Raw genomic sequence first — 23,642 nt, forward strand, 5'->3', positions numbered from 1 at the left:
ATAGCGACAGTAAACAAGAAACTATAGTTTACACAAAACACTAACTAAGTGTTGATGAGCAGTTCTTCACTCTTCACAAAACACAAAAGTAAATCTATAAGCTCAACTCCTTTCCATTTAAGTACAAACATGCATGCACAGGTATTTGCATGATATTTCCTTGCGTGCATGCAGGCATATATTAAGTATTAAGCACACGGTATAGTTATGTATATATAGCTGCACTCTATTATGTGTAACTGAATATACAGTTAAACATATAGGTACTACCATAATTCTATTCTATTACTAGTGCAGCTATTTTCTACAGATGTATAGCTTTTGTATATACTAGCTATAATTGTTTACATGGAAGGCAAGATTCAACGGTTGGTAAGAGTTGTGTATATTAATATAAAGGCATGGACAGTGTACAGTATGTCACTGTGGCAAATCCAGATGTTTAAGAGTAGGGCAAGATCTATAATGAGATATGTCATACCAGCCATTTATAGTATATTATGTAATAATTCCTCAGCATTATTAAATGACTGAGTTTTACCATATGAATATAAACAGTTGCAACATACAGCAAGTAAGTTGGGATTCATCCGGTAGTGATGATTTGAGGCATTTTTCACAGTGAAACCTGTAGTCTGCATTTGTACCAATTTTCTTATGACAAACCTTAAAAGATAATGAACAAAAGCTCCATATTGATGCAAATAGGGCAGCGATAATACAGTATGTTATGCTTATACAAAGCACAGTAAAATTAATGCTATTAAGAACTATACTGATGGTTCATGGCGCATGACTGCCAGTATTGTTTCCTTATAATATTATTATGGCCTCACCGCTCCAGCATACCCAGCTGTATTCTGTTGTAATGTACTAAGCCCCAATCCCCCCAATATGGGCAATGCTGGGCTTTAGGAAAGTTTAAAGTGTGCCTGTGGGTGGGACAATGTAAACAAGTGGTGAATAGTTTTTACTTGTGGCATATGATAAAAAACGAAGCTCAGTTTCAAAATCCCTTCGTATTCTCATGTCATAGGTGTGGGGTTTGACCTAAAAATTTATCCCCAGGGTGGAGAAATTGACTTTCTACCAGGTCAAATCCACTTATCCCAACCCTCCCCGTACTGAAGGGAGTGGGGCTTAGCACTGCAAGGTGGATAAATCCATCTTAAATCCAAGAAAAACATTTCAGTTGACTCAATGATGCATGTAGCTAACTGAAAATTGTCTTTAGCTGTTCCCTCCTTATCATTAATATTATGGAATGCGATGTGCATGTAGCTACTGATCAGATGTACAGTAGCTACTGCGTTTTTATCATACAGTACGACTCAGTATGGCAAAAAGTTAGTCTGGCGCGGCCCTTCGCAAACAGGATGGGTCTGGAGACTCTAGCATTGTGTACTTGTGAGAATGGAATGTAGTAGTGGGAGAGACGTGATTTTCCGTAATTAGATTGCATCATTATCGTTATAGTCATTACGATATTCATATCCAGTGGAACATTCAAAAAACTCACCGCTTATAACTTACAAGGCCACTTAACGTACTCTGTACTTTTTTAAATATCAGTGCCATCCTTATTTCTTCACGATAAGTCGGACAAGACTCGAGGCAAACAAAACAGAAGCCATAGTTTGCCGCCTATCAAGTTGGCAAACCGGATACCCACGTCACTAAATAAGGGGAGCCTGTATTCCGCGGAATAGCAGACTTACGGAATAAGCGAAAATCACATTCTAAATATTTTGTTATTGTTTATAACCTCTATAACGTTTTAATATACATTCCTCACCCCGTATAGAACACAATCACGATGGCACCGATCCTCAGGGCGTTCTTTAAATAGGATATGTACAAAGATATTCACTCTAGAACAAGCTAAACTATACTGTTAAATACATTTCACTACATAATCGCTAGAAAACTAGAAGTTCTTTGTACTATAGTTGCTCATACCAGCTGTCACACACGAGCAGCTAGCTAGCTAGCTAGCTAACTGGCCGAATAGTTTAGGACAAAACCAGGAGGTCGGAAGCGTGCACGTGAGCCCAATGGCTTTGTATTGAAAAGCGTACTGGACGTTTTTTGGTACTGAAATACCTCCCGATTGATGAAATATGACGAGTACATGGCATTGGCACAATGAGCCCCGATAAGCCCCACTGAATAAGTTAGTTTTTTAAACTTGGGCTACGTATAAATCACGCGAGATCTCGCGCCATGCCACGGATGCTGTAAATGTCTTTGTTGACGAGCTAGAAAGATGGAGAGAGGAGTCCCACTCGAGAAAACAACCCAAGAAGTCATCCTATGCAGCCTACTTCACTAATACACTAGTGGCGTGCGCCCTAGTCGAGATTTATTTATTTATTATTATAATAATTGCAGGACTCTGAAAGAGTATACGTGCAATATAGTATGTAGTTAAGTTAAGTAGTTAATTAAGTATAAAAAGAATTATAATTTGTTTAAGAAATCAGTAGCAGATCTACGGAATGCTTCAAAGGAATCCAAACTAACAACTGAGTCAGGTGAACTATTCCACAATCTGACAGTAGCTGGGAAGAAACTGAATTTGTGTATATCAATTCTTGAAAAAGGTGTTTGATATCTTCTATTGTGCCCTCTAGTAACAGTGTCGATGAGAGATATCTCATAGGGTAGTTCTAGTGCGACAGAACCTTGCAATATCTTATAAAACATCATCAGTCTACTTACTTGTCTTCTAACCTCCAAGCTACACCATTTAAGCTCATTCAAGATACTGGTAACACTACTTGAAAAATCATAATCAGACACCACAAATCTGGCAGCACGTCGCTGAACACTTTCAAGCTTCTCAATTTTTATGATTATTGGGCAGTCAGCACAGCTGGTGTGCCCAGGAAAAAAAAAAGGGAATCACAGTATTAGGTACAATTATATACTAAGTAAGGCCTTTGACAAGGTACTGTACCTCATGCACGCCTTTTCCAAAAACTTTACCATTATGGAATTCATGGAGCACTACTACTTTGGCTTAAATCTTTCTTAACCGATAGATCACAATATGTCATACTAGATAACCAAAGAGCCATCCAACCCCAGTATCATCGGGAGTTCCTCAAGGCACGGTGCTGGCCCCACTGCTCTTTCTATTATATATAAATGATTTACCTTCTCGAGTACGCTCTAAAGTGAAGTTGTATATATGCCGATGATGTATTACTCTACTCCTACATTAAATCTGAATCTGATTGTCATGCATTACAAGAAGACCTAGATGCTCTTGCACAATGGGCACGTATTTGGCAGATGGAGTTTAACCCCAGCAAATGTGAATTCTTGAGAGTTACCAATAAGAAAAACCCCATTGTCTTTAGTTACTGCAATGAAGCTGTACCTATTGCCCAAGTTGCTCATACCAAATACCTTGGCGTAACAATTTCAAGCAACCTTTCATGGAATGAGCATGTCCAAAGGATTACCAACAAGGCCAAACAAGTAAACAACTTTTTGTACCGTAACTTACGCGAATGTCCTACTCACATTAAATGTAATTGTTTCAAGATTATGGTTCGTCCAATCATTGAATATGCTGCGTCTGCTTGGGATCACCTTGTTGAATATAAACAAGCTAGAATCAATCCAGAGAACTGCTGCTAGATTTTGCTTTAATGACTTTTCAAGATATTCAAGTGTTACTAACATGTTGTCTTCTCTTAATCTACCATTGTTACAGGCAAGAAGAACCCAAGCTAAATTAAGTACTTATTACAAAATAATTAACGGATAATTGATTGTGCCTACAGATGATCTTACCCCTAAACTTTCAAGTTTAAGGAGTGGCTACTATCACCAACCAATGACTCTAATTGATGCATACAAATTTTCCTTTTTCCCATCAACCGTCAAATTATGGAACCAACTCCCTGCTGATGTAATTAATTCTTCTACCCCTAATGAGTTTTGTAATAACTTAAGTAACTTTTATGATCACACCTGTGCATTATAATCTTTTGATTGCTGCACAGTAATAAATATAAATATAATAATAACTAGTGTGGTGCTGATTGTTTGTAAAGTGTGATATCAAGTTAGTTGTAAACTCATCATAGTTTGTCATCTCTATAATAAATACAGGCAGTTCATTCCATTCTTTGATTGATCTTGAGTAAAATGATTGTTGATAAGATGTTGTTGATGGTGTGGGCAGGATAAAATGCAAGGGATGATAGTATCACACGAGACTAGAAAGATGAAGAAAGCCTCCAGACAAACGATAGCAACAACTGGCCACCACAAAGAAGGTTAGAAATGATATTCTAACGGCCAACATTCAATGTTGCTGCCCTCCATGCTATACAATCTCAAAAATGCAATTAACATGAATAATTTTTCGTAGCGCTTATTACACTTCCGACCTCCTCTGGAACAAAACAATCCACCCCCTAGGTAGATACCCTGCATGCATGGAATAATCTGACCTTTCTTATAACTCTGTTACCATTTCCTAAAGTGTTTCAAATAAATTCGGAGGAGAATAATACTGCTTTCAGCTCCCAACATCAGAGCTCCAACCTCGGCTCTAACACTTCCTATATAACTCTAATAAATTCGGGCAGTTACTCATGTGTGACAGCTGGTAATGAGTAAGTATAGCACAAAGAACGGGGTGGGGTAAAAGCGGGACGGGGACAAAAGGGGGTAAAAGCGGGACGGGGACGGGGACCAAAGTGACTTTAGAGTTAGATCACTGTATGGGGTTACCTAAATCTAGTTCTGCCTCCATAGCTATAAATAGCTAGTTCATTATGGATGCTGTATTTCCTCTCTTATATACTGAGAGTATAGTTGTGCTAGCACTATGCCTGATTGCACTTCAGTCACTGAACTAGCTATTCCCCTCCCACAATTATAATGGTTTGGTACTTTTCTTGCTGTTCCGGTGTGCACATGGTACAAATGCATTGTGATCTCCCAGATAGTGAATTAAATAGCTTGAGCCAATACCCCAATATTCCAACCGCTTGAAGGAGTTATCACCAGTTTGCTTTCTATCCCTGCTACATCAATAGCTCCAGTCTTCTTCTTCACAGAATAATTCCCACGGTCAAAAGTCCTAGTGCCTTTATGGACCCATCTATATTGGTCACATCTGTGTAGATAAAGAGGTAATTTTAGCACAGTATAATATACACAAACAATATAGGTATAGGCAAGAGTTAATAATAACTCCTGATATAATTCTATATGCTCATGATTGCATAGCTCACTATACCTTAGCTTCTTTTTGTTGCTCTCCCATTGAGATTCATCTGGGCCTAAATCAAACAATATCAGTGTTCCTCCTCGGGGTTGTACGGGTGGCTTGACAGAGGTGTTCAAAAATCTTTGTAGTTGGTTCCAGCTCCTTCTAAATAGGATACAATCTCCTCCATTTCGAGGGCACCATTGGCATCATTTGAAATCACTGTGCAGTCATCTGTGTCGTGATTCGAGCCATCTTCTGAGTCATCCATAAAGAGATTAGTCTCAGCAGATACTAAGTAGCTCAAACTGATTTAAGTCACCGTTACAATAAGTCTGTCTTGTAAGTTTGAGTATAATGTAGCTAAATCTCTCAAGCTTTATTATAAATAGCACCTCTGAAGTAAAGAATGCTGCTCTCAGCTATGGCTTATTGCAGAAATCTCTCAGTGACACGTGAGCACAGCTACGTCAACATGGCTTCGTCCCCGTCCCGCTTTTACCCCCTTTCGTCCCCGTCCCGGTCCCCGTCCCGCTTTTACCCCACCCCCAAAGAACCTCTAGTTTTCTAGCGATTGTGTAGTGAAGTGTATTTGATGGTAGTTTAGCTTAGTTAGATTGTTCTAGAGGGAATATCTTTGTACATATCTTATTTAAGATCGCCCCGAGGATCGGTGCTATCGTGATTGTGTTCTCTACGAGGTGAGGAATGTATATTAAAACGTTATAGAGGCTATAAACAATAACAAAATATTTAGAATGTGATTTTTGCTTATTCCGTAATTCTGCTATTCCGCTATTCCGTAAGGTAAGTGCGCCTAACTCCGGACAGTTTTTGCTTTCGGTGCTCTATCTCCGCCATGCAAGCGAATTACCCAATCCTTAAAATATGGTGGAAAAGCCTATCCCATGGTGCATCAGTCCTGCAAGTTTCATCAAAATATCTCCATCCATTGAGGAGCTGCGCTCCAAAATTCAACTGTGTAAATTTCGCGCATGCTCCTAACTCTGGACACTTTTTATCACGCCTGATACAGCACTTTCGAAGTTGATTTCGAATTTTAAACGAATCCACGTTAAACTCGCATCTATTGCCTACCTCATACTCGATTTTGAGAGTCATTGTACCTTTCGTTGCCGAGTTATGGGTATTTCAAATTTAGGTGCATTTACGCAAATATTTATACAGCTTCAATGAGACTGGCTCTTACAAAATAGTCCATAGCTAGTGTTTGGCTGATTGTTTGCAAACGAAGCTTGGTACAGTGGTAAGTCATAGTTGTCCCTCTGCACTGTATGAAAATCGACCAAATAGCTCTTTGAGTTTGGGAATAAGCAGCGATTATCGAATTTTTGATAATTTTGCTACACACGGCAATAAATAATCACCTCGTTTAGAAAAACTAGCAGGACTTTTAAGCTGATTTTAGGATCACAGCATCATTGCATATGAAGCATTAATCACCTAAAAGTTCAAGTAAATGCTGTAGATAGTTTTTGGAGATATGACGCCAAACATTGGAGGTGTCCGGAGTTAGGAACTGTCCGGAATTAGGCGCACTTACCTTATTCTTTTTTATTTATTTATTTTCCAAAAATGTGCAGCCTCAGTTTGAAGATTAACGCACATATGAAACATGCATACAAAATGTTTTACAATAAGTTGTGATTGATTATGGGATTACTGATTGGTAGGGGAAAGTAATAATAATTTCAGTTGGTACTTAAAAAATTTGTAATGATTATTATTGGATTAGGTCAGGTGGGAGTGAATTCCGCGGAATCAGTACAGGCTCCCGTAAAGGACAGGCAAGCGATTTGATTGGACGCACCAGTTTTCGGTAAGTTAGCACAAGTACACAATGCTACAGTCCCCAGACCCTTCCTGTTTGCGAAGGGGCGGCCGCGCCAGACTAGCAAAACTGAGTCTGGCTACGCCACTGGATTTTTTCGCTGTCGCTTTGGCCCAACAGGTGCCTTTTGGCATACCGCAGTATGTACAGTGCATTCTTCATGGACTTACCAGTGTCTTCCTTTGTGTCCCATTCATCTTTGCTGACAGGGAAAGGTGTTGGTTTGGCGTGAGCAAGTGATGGCTTCCCTTCGAAATGGAAATCGTCCGTATTTTTCATACTGGCTATTTTGATTGCAGAGGTGCTTTTCAAACAGTCCTCGATTCGTATTTTTTTTTTTGACGAACGCGAGCTACGTCCAATGAGTAGTGTCACTTACCTGTTGGATCAACTGCATTGGAAGAGCCTACAGAGCAGAAGATGTATTGATCGTTTGAACTTACTATATAGAGTATTACATCACGCTTTGCCATCTATCCAGCTCCCTGAGTATTTCAAGCCTACTTCATATCCAACTAGATTGCATCACCAATACAGATATATAATTCCTCCAACTAGAACACTTGCTTACCAACAGAGTTACTTTCCAGGAACTATCAAGCAATGGAATAACCTCCCTAATCACATCATCGATACAGAGTCACTAGAACAGTTTAATAATTGTATTTTTGGACTAGATTTGTTGTAATTAACCCCCTTTTTGTTTTGAGGGTCCCCCCCCCTCCTGGATGTAACCAGCACTGAGTGCTGTCTTTCCAGTATCTAATCATAATCATAATCATAATCATACGTATGATTATGATTACTGAAAACACAGTTACAAACTGATATGTTCAGGTAAGGAAAAAACATTACAAATCACATAGATAAGAGTCAGCTATAATTTATCTAAAAATACTTGTAGAGATTGGGATTCTATTGTGTCAGTTGGTAAATTGTTCCAATCGCGGATAGATTTGTATTGCTGTGTAACGGGTTGAACATATCCGACAGCAAAGCATATTTATGTATGTATATGTATGTAATTGAATGGGTGTACAGGCTTCTAAGCCTCAACCCAAATCACATCATAATCATCATAATCATAATCATAATCATAATGGGTACTTCACTTTTCAGACGATAATTAATAAAATTGGGGCGTGGCACCATTTGTTTTGGTATGTGTAGACTGTAGAGGTGCTTCCGGGAAAGTTCTTGATTCGAAATGCTGTGTAACGGGTTGAAAACAGCTGACAACCAAGCGTAATGGATATTGTGCATGCGTCTAAATAGCTGACAACCAAGCATATATGGATATTGATATTGTATCAGCTGCTGGCCCCCTGCAGACTTGTGCTGGTCATGAGGCTGGTTCTGAAGCAGCAGTTCATGCAATGAAGGAATTGTTTGGGGCTGCCACAAGTGAAGCTGCTCTTCTTGTTGATGCTACTAATGCGTTCTTGTTAGGTTAGGTAATACAAAGGCTGCAGCACATGTTGCTGTCAGACCTTCAGTGCTGGTCACTGTAAAGTACTAATAATAATAATTTAACTGTGTCAATCGTCAAGCTGCACTTCACAATATTCCCAAGATTTGTCCATCACTTTCTACCATCCTGCAGAATACGTATCGTACCCCAGTCCGTCTTTTTGTTGTTGGTAAAGGTGAAATTTCATCTACTGAGGGCACAACGCAAGGTGACCCCCTTGCTATGGGCATGTATGCACTGGCTATGGTTCCTCTGATTCATCATTTGCGTACTGAAGTGCCTGATGTATCTCAGGTTTGATTTGCTGATGATGCCAGTGTTGTTGGTTCACTCTCTTCACTGCTGACTTAGTGGCGGCAACTTTCATCTTAAGGCCAAGCCTATGGCTATTTTACAAATGCTGTTAAAACTATTCTAATTGTCAAGCCAGAACACCTCACTCAGGCACAAAAGTTTTTTGCTGATACCAACATTCAGATAACTGCTCGTGGCTAAAGACATCTTGGTGCTGTGCTGGGATCAAGAGTTCGCAGAGGAATATGTGGCCGACAAAGTGCAGCCCTGGGTCTCTGCCTTGGCTGGGATTGCAAACAGTCGCCCACATGCTGCTTATAGTGCCTTCACTCATGGATTGGTTGGACGATGGGTTTATTTGATGAGAACAGTTCCGGGTATAAGCTCTTTTTTAAAACCACTAGAGATGCCATACAAATGCAACCTTTTCCTTCTATTTCTGGACACCCTGGTTGCTCTGCTGATGAACGGGACCTGCTCTCCCTTCCTTGCCGTTTTGGTGGTTTAGGGCTTATAAATCCCACAAAGGTTTCTGATTCTCAGTTTGATGCATCATTACTGATTACTGCCTCCCTGAAAGATCTGATTATCAAGCAGTCAGTTTGTGTTCAGCCCCGTGATGTTCGTTCTGTAAAGGCCCAGGTTCATCTTAATCGGCGAAGAACTTCCAAAGAACTCGCAATGCATGTAAGAGGTACATCTTTCTTCCCAACTTCAAAGGGAAGTTGATTTGAACAGTGAACCCAGTGCATCTTCCTGATTACTGGCCTGCCATTACAGGAGCAGGGCTTCCATCTTAACAAACAAGAGTTCTGGGATGCTGTCCATCTGCGCTATGGATGGAAGGTGCTGAATGTTCCTGGTCACTGTGTCTGCGGGGATTCTTTTACTATCAACCATGCTATGGTCTGTCAACATGGGGGTTTAACCTTTGTGCGACACAATGACTTGCGTGACATCACGGCAGGTTTATTGTCAAGGGTGTGTTCAGATGTTGCTACTGAGCCTCCCTTACAGCCCCTCAGTGGTGAAGCGATCACTCTCAAGTCTGCCAACCGACAGGATGATGCCAGGGCGGATATTCATGCACGTGTTTTTGGGGACGGAGACAAAGTGCCTTTCTTAACGTAAGGGTGTTCCACCCTAATTCACCAAGTTACCGTAACTCCAGCATACCATCTGTATATCGTCGTCATGAATTACAGAGGCGAGAGTATGGCGAACATGTCCGGAAGGTGGAACAGGCTTCCTTTACCCCTTTAGTATTTTCCACAACCGGCGGAATGGGAAGAGAAGCACTAACATTCTATCGTCGTCTGGCTGACATACTTTCTTGCCACAGCTCAACATCTTATAGTGGCACTCTGGCATGGATTCGCCGCACATTGTCCTTTTCATTGCTTCGTTCTGCTAGAATGTGCATCCGGGGAACGCGTAGTCTGGCGCGGCCGCCCCTTCGCAAACAGGAAGGGTCTGGGGACTGTAGCATTGTGTACTTTTTTTTTTTGATGTCATGGAAATTTTTTTTTAAATAATACAGTTACAATACAAATTACTCTACAACTAAACTACAAACACAATTAATTACAACAGGGGTTTGGGGAAAGGAAAATCAGAGTCCTCACACTGCAAAGCCCAGTACCGTAAAATCATACGGGCATTGTTCATCCATAAAGAAACTGAAAGTTGTTGTAACAAATGTTTACGAGCCTGTTTGGTTGATGCACCACTTCTGGCTGTGGTGCGTTCAGCGATGGTACGAAGGGTTTGAAGTACAAATGGTGACCAAAAACCAAAAGTTTCTACAACAAGTGGGACAAAGTCACACCCCGCCTCCTCTACAGCATCTTGATGTCTCTGGTCCTTGGCTAATTTACCAGCTGCAGCAGCTACCCCAGCACAAGAAGAAGAAAAAGAAATGTGAGAAGGCTGGGTAGTGCTACGAACAGACACATCAAAATAAGCTGGACAACCATGCTGAAAATCAGGATGGTACACATCACCTGGGCGAGAATTATCTTCATAAGAAACACGTTGTTCCTTCAAAACTCCTGAGTGACTCTGGGACAAAGCATGACAAACAATGTCAACTAGAGCATCATGGCGACGAATTCTCATAGGACCATGAGAACATTCTAGAAAATGGTCACCAAATTGGTCAATGGAAGTAAGACACACACATAATGGGGAAAGTGGAAATAGAGGGATTCCAAGCCACAAACGAAGGCCAACAACAAACTCAGGACCAGGAATAGCCAGAGCAAGGGAGACTTGAGGAATAGCTTTGAGCCATCCACTGCTAGTACCAGATGAGTGAGAGAGAACAGTAAGTCGAGCACGGTTTCGGATGTTGAAAGAAGCAAATAGTTGGTCATACTGATTTTGATCTAACAGAGCCTGTAAGTCCTGCTGGGTAGCAGAGGGAATAAAGATATCAGATGTAAACCTTTCAAAGGTAGCAACAGCATGTTCTTCATTTGGAAACACTAGATTATGAAAGTCCTGGGATAGAAGATGAGAAGCCAGGAGACGAACACTATTACATGAACCCAAAAAGGCCACAGCAGCAGAAGAAAAGGATGAGCGCAAGCCCAGACCCCCCAAGCGAAATGGTAAAGTGGCTTGACACCAAGAATCATTAGGAAGACTACATTGTATTAAGCGACTTAAGCAAGATTTAAGATTAGAATCAAACTGTTCTAAAAAGGAGTGCAATATACAGAATGGCACTGTGCGCAAAAGATGAATGATCTTGCAGCATTGTGTACTTGCATGTGCGAACTTACCGAAAACTGGTGCGTCCAATCAAATTGCTTGCCTGCAGCTCAGGGGCGTAGGGAAGGGGGGTTCCGGGGGGTTCAGGAATCCCCCCCCCCCCTGTAAAATGTAGACTTCTGCAAGCAGGATTCTAACACACCATTTAGTGTGGCAGGACAAAATGAGTGAGCAATATAGTGTAATGGCACAGCACAACAATTGATAAAACTTACATTCATCTCTCAGGGAAGGATTTACAGAGGTAACATGAGCCCTCTTCAAAACTTGTTAAAACGATCGATATACTCTAATAGAGCAGTCAGGTATATACTCTAATAGAGCAGTCATGTATATACTCTAATAGAGCAGTCGGGTATACTCTAATAGAACATGCATGTTAATATCCATGTCCATATGAAGTTTTTCAGACATTCCAACATTAAATGCAAAACTTAGCATGACCTTATATATACTGCTATAGCTTTGGTGTGCAGTGTTTAAAGATATAGAGCTCCAGTAATTTATCACTTGTGTTATGCAAAATGAATTCATGCTATGCATATTTGTATAGTTACAGACCTTCCAGGTTATCTAGCTAGTTCCAGCCCCCCTAGTACCATCCCAACCAATCTTTCCTCCACCCTCAGCAGGCCTGACTTGGTATTGGTTTCTAATGATTTGTTCGAATTGACAGTACCAACTAATACCCAGCAACATTTTCTTGCTGCTAGAGCTAGATAGGAAGATCGATATAGCTCCTTGCAATATGACCTTCAGCTTTCTGGGTTAACTGTCAATCTTGTTCCCATTGAAATTGGTTGTTTAGGCCACTTTTTGTCAGAAACAATTGCTCAAATGGCTACTGCTTGTGAAGTGCCAAAGAAAATCGTAAGATCCTTGTTTGAGCAGGCAGCTCGCATTGCTGTGTCCTGTTCTTACAGAATTTTTAATTCTAGAGCCTCCCTGGACTGGGATCCTTTAGACCACCTTAGGTAAACTTTAAGTATTACATATAGATATATGTAGATTTTTTTTTTGGTGTATTGTAATTTAATTTAATTTTAGTTAATGTAAGTCTTTCCAGGGCTCCTGTACTGATCCATCAGCACATGGTACCCTTGTGTCTAGGCCCCTGTATGGTTGTAATGTATATTTTGTCTTAATCATTAAGATGTTTATTATCTCTTGTTTTGCTTGTCATTTGTATCAGTGGATTCATGGCTCCTATACCACAGTGAGATATAACCATCACTTACAGATTACTATATGTGTCTCTATGTGTTATGCTATCTGTTTCCACTAGGTGACTTTATCTAGTACTACCTTCATCCCAGGGGTACTTAATGCATCATAATTAATGTACCTTTTGCATAAAATATAGCAATTTGCTGAGTTTTGCTTTATAAAATATTGAAAGGCTCTCAGCGGCTGGGGGCTGCGCCCCCAGACCCCTGCTTCTAGTAACTCAATGCTGGTGCTGGAACCCCCCTTCAAAAAAATCCTGGCTACGTCCCTGCTGCTCATTTAGTGACATGGATATCCGTTTTGGCTAACTTTATAGGCCAGTGGCAGATCTAGGATTTTTAAAGGGGGGTTTCTGAAAGTTGCAATTGGTATAGCTGAATAAGGCATGTGGTGACATTTCTCTGGAAAATTTTTAATCTCTGAGATCAGAGCTTAGGCTACTTTTAGTTAGCAATTACAATAAATCCAATGCAGCTAACTATAGGGCAAATATATATGGTTGTAGCTTTGATTGCTCTATTAGAGTAGTTACATGACTGCTCTATTAGAGTATCTCGATGGTTTTTAATGCAGTGAGAGATGAAACGTGAAGTGTTGCTGAGGGTTTAATAGCTATAAATGGTGTTAGTTAAGTGCAACTGCATGCATGCTACTGAAATACAGTGGTATATAGTTGTTTGCTATGACAAATTGTCAGTGCAACAATGTTTATGTATCTAGACTGCCACTGAACTAAATTTAAAAGGTGGTTTCTGTCGAAACCCCAGAAACCTATCTGGATCCGCCACTGTAGGCGGCAAACTATGGCTTCTGTTTTGTTTGCCTCGAGTCTTGTCCAGTTAGAACGACTTATCGTGAAGGAATAAGGATGGCCAACGAGAGAAACTAGATCATACCATCCATTGCATCTCATAATTCCATCATCATCCACCAGATCATACCAGAGCAGCTACTTCTCAAGAACTGTTAAAGAATGGAACACCTTGCCTGTTAACATCATTGAAACGTCTGATCCAGATTCGTTCACATCACTTTTACAATCATATTACCACACTAGTAGCTACTAGCTTGTAATTAGTCGAACAATTGGTTTACTGTATGTTAAGTTAGAACTGTTTTTTGTTGTTGTTTTTTTTTTGTTTTTTTTCCTGAGCATACCAGCAGGGCTGACTGCTCAGTACAAATAAATAAATAAATATGGCATATTTAAAAAAGTACATAGAGTACGTTAAGTAGTCTTGTGAGCGTTCCACTGGATATGAATATCGTAATGACTAACGATAATAGTAGCAGGAAATACCTACATTTGCCCTCAAGAATTGATTCCTACATGCAATCATTCTTCCCTAGAGCAATATGGAATCACCTACCTGATCACCTCGTGGAAACTGATAATGTCGATACTTTTAAATCTTTACTATTATAGTTACTTACATGTAATTAATTAAGTTTATTAACGTTTAGTTTGTTAACTAATTATGTACATTATACTCGTGATTGAGGTTTGTACATTATACAATAATAATAATAATGATGCAATCTAATTACGGAAAACTACGTTTCTCCCACTAATTATATTCCATTCGCACAAGTACACAATGCTAGAGTCTCCAGACTGCATATTATACAGACAAATTAAATGTACAGAAGATGCTATTTTACTCCAAAGCGACATTAACTCCTTTATGGAATGGGCCTCGATATGGCAAATGAAACTCAACGTAGATAAATGTCACAGCATGAGTGTAACCCTAAGTAAGCTTTATACTATCTCAAGAACCTATTACTAGGCATTCCAGACTGATCTTAAAATTTTGGGAAAACGGGCATTTTATATGCTCAATAGATAGAGTATTGATTGCTGATCTCAGAAATATATAGTTTGTTGGGTTGGAATTAGCTACTTTGGCATGCACAGTGCTTAAAAACTGAAAAAAGGTACATTTTTTCTCCAGGGCTCCCCATACATTTTACAGGGGAAAATGGCACAATTGAATCAGGAAGCCATCTAGCAATCTGGACTATCTTGAAACTGCAGTTGCTTCTAGCTGCAAGTTTGTACATGTAATGAGAGTAACTTCAGGTCTTATTGGATCTCAGCGATCTTTGTATGCTTTGTGGTGAGCAAATATGTTTCACATACTGCACACTTCTCAATACAATGGTGTATGCTCATAGGCAAGTGGCTATCTCAAGTCGGTAAAAACATCAAGTTAACAACTTATAAAGGTAAACAACTAAAGTGGAGGTGCCACAATGATGCAACAATACCTAAGGTGGAGTTGTGGTTTCAATTATGGCATTGTTATGCCGACTTTGAAGTGGTTTATACTTTAAACAACCATCAGAAAATTGCTCTGGAGCTGAAAATCGCTAACCCGAGCGAAGTAACTACGCACTTTAAAGTAAGCACCAGTGACTACCTTCCACCCGACCGTACGTTTTTTAAAGTTTTAAAGTATTCTACATACATTACAAGGCTTGAAAAGATTACAAAACAACACAAAACTTACTTATATGTAACGCGCACGATAAAACTAAGATTTTCATGATGATCAGCGTGTGGACAAACCCCACAGCGATTTTCACCCTCATTGGAGCTCGGACGACGGAGCAATCCCAAGTTAAACACGAGTTGTCATTTTGTGCCAGGGTTCTATTGGGAAATATACGGAGAATTTTTTAATTAAAAAATCTCGGATACTGGAATGCCTACTATTACATGGATAACTCTCCCTTGTCCCAAGTTGACAGTTGCAAGTACTTAGGTGTCATCATCCAATCAGACCTAAAATGGAACATGCATGTCAACTACATAACAGCTAAAGCCAACAAAACATTGGGATTTCTCAAACGTAATATCTCATGTGCCTCAATCCATGCTAAGAAATTAGCATACACCGTATTTATTCGTTCCCAACTCGAATATGCTGCAACAGTGTGGGCACCCTGGCAGTCTACCTTAATATCCCGGTTAGAGCAGATACAACGAAGAGCAGCCCGGTTTGTGACCAATACATACACACGTGACCCTACTGTTAGCGTAACTAACCTTATGGACCAGCTGGACTGGGAATCACTTGAAAGCAGACGATTAAAATTAAGATTATCCATGATGTACAAAATTATCCACAATGAAATTGATATCCCATTTGATTTGTATACTAACTTTGCAACATATTCCAGTACAAGAAATTATCATCCTTTTAACCTCCTATCATTGCAAGCATCAAAGACCTCATATCAGTCCTCATTTTTTCCAGCAACAATTTCACTTTGGAATGATTTACCTAACCTAGCTAAAGACTCTAATTCACTTGAAGTATTTAAATCTATAATTAAATTATAATTTACTTATTGTATTGAATTATTATTATTAATTTTTTTTTGTGATTTGTCTGTACATTTTTCTTCATTTCTGAAGTTGTACAGTATAGGTAAATAAATAATAATAATAATAAAGACCCTTCCTGTTTGCGAAGGGGCGGCCGCGCCAGACTAGGGAACGCGGTCCATCCTTCATCATTCCAACAATGCTTCCCCGGAGATGGGCCATATTGCTGGCCCTAGGGACTTTTAGTTTGTCGTGGACTAGTGATAACGGACTTAGATTACTTAGTTAGCTATTACATCATTTATCACGTGTATATGAATATTGTTGTAGTTAATTTAGTTGTTGTTACAAGATAAGTCAAGGGGGTGTCATGTCGGCTCACGCTGTAGGTAGATCTGCGACCGCGGTCAAAGTCTTGACCGGGAAAAATTTCACCTTGACCCTTGACTTGCAGCGTTTATGGTCTTTGACCTGTGACTTGAGCGTTTCTTGTCGAACTTTTGACCTACACTTATTTCTCTATTTTCCTATACACACCTGCGCTTGTAACCTAGTATAATATTTTCTTAGTGCGTGCTACCAGCAGCTGGGAGAGAAAAATCATTATAATTACGGCGAAATGCGCTGTTGGAGCTTTAAAACATCTTCTTGGAGATCCTTACTTCTTGTGAGTTACGTATAATCCCGTAAACGTGATAATAGCTACGTATAGTTTTCGAACTTCCGTATCGTCTTGACCCACTATAAGAGCTATTTAGTGGCCTTGACCGTTGACTTAGAGTTTGACCGCGGTCGCAGATCTACCTACAGCAAGAGCCTGAGTGACACCCCCTTGATAAGTTAAAACGGTAGTGTGAGTGAACGCGTGACGTGTTCCTTGGCTTGTATCCTTCGACATCGCGGGTCTACAACTCTTCCGATCGTGTCAATCGAACCGGGGTAGAGCAATCGTTCGTCGTATTTTCATCCCTTCCCCCACATTTCTGGTGCTGTGACCAGGATCGCTATCCCTTTTCTAACCCTACTTGCAGAAGTCGTGGTACCGTGGCATTTCCTTAACGGTACCCTCCAAGGCAAGCTACAGTTTCATATAGAACATTTGTTTGCAATTGTTTTACAGCGAACCGTCAGGATGGAAGCGTTGACCCGAGCGAAGTCATCCAGAAGAGGATATCGAGCACACATCACGAATACCTATGGCAGAATTCAGGAGATAATTGAAGCTACTGCGGAGTCTACGGAGCCCATAACTACTACTCAGACAGTTTCTCTATCTACCGCACTCTATCAGCTCCTACAGAAACAGGCACAATTAAAAAGAGCTTGATGAGAGGATCACTGCTGCTATCACAGAAGAAAAGGAACTGGAAGAGGAGATATATGAGATAGAGGAACACCAGACAGCTCTGATAGAGAAGATAACAATGATCCGCGAAATTCTTCGACGGCACCATAAAGTCACCACGCCCATACCACAGCAGTCATCGCGTCCTACCACACCCATGACATCACCAGCTGCAGAAACAGAAGCCACCCCTGTGACAACTCAGTCACATGAGAAAACAGAATATGCAACAACAGATGGCACAGCTACTAAGAAGCCAGCTGAAGCCGGGAAGAACTGAAGTGAGTAGTAGTGTACAAGACACACATCACACACGAGAACAACCAGGCCTACCTGGGTATTCAACTAGACTTCCAAAGTTAACCCTTCCACAATTCTCTGGAGACCCGCTAGCATGGCAGGGCTTCTGGGATTCATTTGAAGCATCTGTGCACTCTGATCCTCGCTTAACTGGTGTCCAGAAATTCAAATTCAATTACCTCAGAGCCCAATTACTGGGTGATGCTGCATGTGTGGTAGAAGGGTTCCCACTTACAAACAACAATTATGAACACTCAGTCTCCCTGCTAAACATAGGTTTGCACAGCCATACAAACTGGTGAATGCTCACATGCAGGCCTTACTAAACCTCCTTAAGCCCAACAACAGCTATTCAAGTCTGCAATCCTTTTATGACACTATTGAGAAACACATGAGGGCACTATCTTCATTGGGCAAAGAACCTGAATCATATGGCTCCTTACTGACCCCAATAGTCTTTACCAAACTACCAAATGAGCTTAAGAAGAACCTAGCTAGAGAGTATACTAACTCTGAGTGGACGATTGAAATACTTATGAACAAAATTTTAAAGGAGCTTCAGGTATTTGAAACAAGCATTTACCATGGAGGAGGCACTTCAGGGTTTTCTGTATTACCTGACACAATGGCTTCTACAACTTCCTTTCACACAGCAACTCACAAACAACCACATTGCTATACAAGCCAGTCTGAGAGAAAGCTACCTACATGTGCATACTGCAAGGGAGCACACTCACCTAATACCTGTAGCACAATTACTAAACCTGAAGAGCGTGTGTCCTTTGTTAAGGAAAATCATTTGTGTTTCAATTGCTTGGCACATCACAAAGTCTCCCAATGCACCTCTAAGTACCGCTGTCGCAAATGTTCCCGAAAACATCACACTAGTCTTTGTACAACAAACACCTACCCAGCTAGAGGGTCACGCAACACTGAAGCACCCAAGGATGAGAATAAGAAGGCTTCAACTGACACAACAGCTTCTCTTATGACATCAAGCAACCCTGTACAACCAGCCAAACCATGTTTATTAAAAACTGCTATCACTCCAATTACCTTTGAGAATACCACCATTGAGAGTAACATCCTGTTTGATGAAGGCTTCCAAAGGTCCTTTATTTCACAGGATATAGCACAGAAACTTGGCTTGCAATCACACGCTAGAGAAAGCATATCATTGACATCATTTGGGGCAGAAACACCTTCCTATAGAACATTAGACAAGGCCACTGTATCAGTGCAAACTATCACAGGACACAAAATACCTATTTCTGTTGTCATAGTCCCAAAAATTGCACTTCCACTGCCAAACCTAATGCGTACGCCACTCAAACAGTTTACCCACCTTAAAGGGCTTCACCTTGCTCACCCAGTCACTGAGAATGAGAACTTTGAGATATCAGTTTTGATCGGAGCTGACCATTATTGGCACTTTGTGGAAGATCGTGTAATTCGTGGAAATGGCCCAACTGCAGTACAATCCAAATTGGGTTATCTTTTATCAGGACCACTTCCTTCAGCAACACATGTGAGTACCACTCTTGTACATATATTTCATGTTAGTGCTACCTCTACTGATACAACCTGCCATTTAGAGAAGTTCTGGCAAGTAGCACTGTGAAAAAAGAGGGATATAAGATGGTATTTCCAGTGGCTTATTGAATACAAAAAAGCTTGGTATAACCTGTATTATACTAACAATCTCATGTAAGACTTCAGTTAATGTGTTAAATATACTGAAACCATATATGTAATGGTATAGTGTGGGCATTATATTAGATATAAGCTATTTGAGGTAATGTGGTAAATAAACTGAAACCATATATGCGATAGTATAGTATGGATTATACTAAAGTATAAAATGAGTATAATACAGGATTTATATTAAGGCTTATTTGTATTCAATAAGCCACTGGAAATACCATATTATATCCCACTTTTTGCACAGTGTAGAATCTGCAGGTGTAACAACTCCACTACAGAAGACAGCAGATCAACAATTTCTGAAGTCATACATTGATTCTTGTGTCACCCCCCAACCAGATGGCTCATACTCTGTAAAATTTCCATGGAAACCAGAACACCCTCAATTACCATCAAACTACAGTGTATGCAAGAAGAGAACCAGAGGACTAGTGCGAAGATTAGCAGCAGACCCCAGCCTATTACAAACATATGGGCAGATTATTTCAGAACAGCTAGAGCGTGGGTTTATTGAGAAGGTCACTACTGCTTCCAAGAAAGCACACTACATCCCACATCATCCAGTTAAGAAGCAATCTTCCACTACCCCAATCAGAATTGTTTATGACTGCAGCTGCCATTTGTCCCCAGTCTGAATGATTGTCTGATGGCTGGACCACCATTCCTTAATGATATGTGTAGCATTTTAATCCATTTCCGTGTCCGCAAATATGGCTTCTCTGCTGACATAGAAAAGGCTTTTTTACATGTTACCCTGAATGAAAGTGAAAGATTTTACTCGCTTCCTATGGTTATCAGATCACAAGGATCCACATAGCAAACTTCAAGCCTACTGATTTAAGGTGGTACTATTCGGCTCAGTAAGCTCACCATTCATGCTGTATGCAGCCCTAAACCACCACCTAGCCAGTAATCTGTCACCAGTATCAGAAGATATCCAGGCCAACCTCTATGTGGACAATGTTATCTCAGGGTGCCATTCTGAGGAAGCAGCAATCCAGTATAACAACAGTGCAAGAACAATCATGGCTAAGGCTAAGTTTAACCTTCGTTCCTGGGCTTCCAATAGCACTCAGCTTCAGACTACAGCGAAACAAGATGGAGTTACAGAATCAGGTAACATTGTCAAGATTCTTGGACTACAGTGGAACATTCATTCAGATACTCTCTTTCTTACTTCAAAGAACATTTCAACCAACACACCCTTCATAACCAAAAGAGATGTCTTACAAGATTCTTCCCGTATATTTGACCCACTTGGATTCATATCTCCAGTCATTATTCAAGCAAAGATCTTCATTCAAGAACTATGGGGGCAGCAAATACACTGGGATGAAATGCTTAATGATGACCTGAGAACCAAGTGGATAGCCATAGCTAAGAATGTGCAAGATGCTACTGCTAAATTTTCAATCCCCAGATACTATTCTGGACTCGATCAATCAACCCCAGTGACCATCCATATCTTTGCTGACGCTAGTACCAAGGCATATGGAGCAGTTGCCTACTCACTCCAAGACAATCAAGTCTCTTTCATAATGTCAAAGACCAGAGTAGCACCACTCAAACATTTAACATTACCCAGGTTAGAACTGTCAGCGGCTCTACTAGCTTCCAGACTTGCAAATTTCATTCTGAAATCCCTTCAGTTTCAAGTCAAGCTTCATCTGTGGTCAGACAGCCAACACTGGATTACCAGCACTAAGAAACTTCAATCATTTGTGTCAAACCGTGTTGAAGAAATTACCACACTCTTTCCTGCTACTTCATGGCATTTTTGTCCAACTACAGAGAATCCAGCTGACCTGCTTACAAGAGGAATTAGTTCACAGCAGCTTATCTCATCCAACCTGTGGAAATCTGGTCCTCAATGGTTAGCTTCACCTCAACAATGGCCAATCTGGCCAGCCACAGATATACAAGCTGCAACACTAGCTGTTGAAGCAGACACTTCAGTTTCAGAGTCCACCACCATTCAAACCAATGGATTATGTCAACTAGTCAATATTGACAAGTACAGCAACCTTACAAAGCTATTCTCAGTCACTGCTTTCGTCCTCAGATTTACTCGCAACTGCAGGAATCCTAACATCAAGTTTACTGGACCAATAACCCCTGCAGAGTTAACACAAGCACACCTGATGTGGATAAGAGAATGCCAACAAGAAATCTTTGATAAAGAAATCACTAACCTTCAGGCTCAATCTAAATCTAACTCGCCAAATCGGCTTCCATTAGTACGCCAGCTATGTTTATTCCTTGATAAATCTGGCTTACTTCGCTGCGGTGGGGGGACACAATGCCCCGACCACTGAACTGGCAAAGTTCCCTTACCTCTTACCCAGAAAACATTCTCTAACAAGACTCATCATCCACACAACTCATGAGAAACAGCTTCATGGAGGAGTTAACTCCACGCTAACAGCTTTAAGACAGCGTTATTGGATACCATCTGCCAGGCAAGTTACAAGAAGATTACTCCAACAATGTGTCGTTTGTAAGAAGGTTAATGGCAAGCCATACCAAGTACCAGATCCGCCTCCGCTTGTTAAGGAGAGAATGCAGAACGCTCAACCATTTGAATTTACAGGAGTGGACTTCACTGGAGCACTCTATGTATGAAATCAAGGAGGTGAGAGTAAGATCTATGTTTGTTTGTTTACATGTGCAGTAAGCAGAGCTGTACACTTAGAGATAGTTACGGATCTAACTGTGGAAACCTTCCTACAAGCCTTTAGAAGATTCAGCAGCTGCAAATCTTTGCCTATGCTCCTAATTTCAGACAATGCTTCTACCTTCATGTCTGCAGCTGAGGAGTTACAACAACTGTTTAATTCGTCACTGCTCACTGAAAACCTACACAGAAAGGGTGTCATGTGGAGATTCATACCCAAACGTGCCCCTTGGTACGGTGGTTTTTGGGAAAGACTGATTGGTTTGACTAAAACAGCTCTTAAGAAGGTACTTGGACGAACCTTTGCCACCTTATCCTCACTGCAAACTCTAGTAGTGGAAGTAGAAGCAATACTTAATGATCGTCCACTGACATATGTATCGCCAGATGAGAGAGACCCAGAACCATTAACTCCAGCACATATGTTATATGGAAGAAGAATAACATCCCTTCCTCATCCAATGGTTGAAGATGATGAACTTGATGACCCTAGTTATGGAACTGAATCAGACCTGAAGAAGAGAGCTAATACACAGGCATTAATCCTAAAACATTTTTGGAAGAGATGGAAACTTGAATACCTGACATCACAGTCATCACTACGTGAGCTCCATAAAACAACTGGCAACAATATACAGAAGGTGCAAATAGGTGATGTAGTTTTAGTACATGATGACACTCCAAGAATTAGATGGGACCTAGCAGTTATTGAAGATGTCATCAAAGGATCAGATGGCTTAATTAGAGCTGCCAAAATCCGTACAAAGGGAGGAAGAACTAATCACCTGATAGCTAAGCTGTATCCCCTTGAGGTGCGTTCTACTGAATTTACAGATAGACTCAACTCAACCCCCTTGACTTCAAACCGGATGGGAGATGGAGATAAAGAAGGTCAGCCAGAATCTCGACCTGCCAGAAGAGCAGCTTTGAAGGCACACCAGAAGTTCTCTGAATGGGCTGAAGTTCTAAGGGCGCCCCCGGAGGATGTCGTGGACTAGTAATAACGAACTTAGATTACTTAGTTAGCTATTACATCATTTATCACGTGTATATGAATATTGTTGTAGTTAATTTAGTTGTTGTTACAAGATAAGTTAAAGCGGTAGTGTGAGTGAACGCGTGACATAGTTGTCCCCCTTTCAGTTGTCCAGCACACTACTCCTTGGTGCTGGGGGTGGTAGGCAAGGTCAGTACACCTAGCTCGGGAAAAAATCATAATGGATATACTTCACTTTTCAGACGATAATTGAAGAAATCTTAAATTAAATAATCAACACCTCAAAGAAACTGCCTATTTTTCCTTAGTCCTTTTTTTTTTAAAGAAAGAAGAACCGGCCCAAGTTGGCACTCCCATCCACCATACTCTACTCTACGCTAAGATGTTCTATAAAATGGGTTTAGCCTATTCCTACACCTACAGAGCTACTGAAACA

The 23,642-nt window shown here is 40.5% G+C and overlaps 2 protein-coding genes across 2 annotated transcripts; both read left to right on the plus strand.

The window, feature by feature from the left end:
• The first annotated feature begins 18,141 nt into the window (after positions 1-18,141).
• On the plus strand, positions 18,142-22,157 carry LOC136267109 (uncharacterized). The gene is made up of 5 exons (XM_066062212.1): positions 18,142-19,359; positions 19,814-20,098; positions 20,149-20,299; positions 20,424-21,821; positions 21,961-22,157. Exons 1-5 carry the CDS (start codon positions 18,142-18,144, stop codon positions 22,155-22,157), a joined length of 3,249 nt encoding a protein of 1,082 aa, XP_065918284.1.
• Positions 22,158-22,334: 177 nt separating this feature from the next.
• LOC136267188 (uncharacterized) lies at positions 22,335-23,207 on the plus strand. Its single transcript, XM_066062304.1, has one exon. The coding sequence runs from the start codon at positions 22,335-22,337 to the stop codon at positions 23,205-23,207; it is 873 nt and encodes a 290-aa protein (XP_065918376.1).
• The last annotated feature ends 435 nt before the right edge of the window (positions 23,208-23,642 follow it).

The sequence above is a fragment of the Dysidea avara genome, chromosome 1 (assembly GCF_963678975.1).
Source record: "Dysidea avara chromosome 1, odDysAvar1.4, whole genome shotgun sequence".
NCBI lineage: Eukaryota > Metazoa > Porifera > Demospongiae > Dictyoceratida > Dysideidae > Dysidea > Dysidea avara.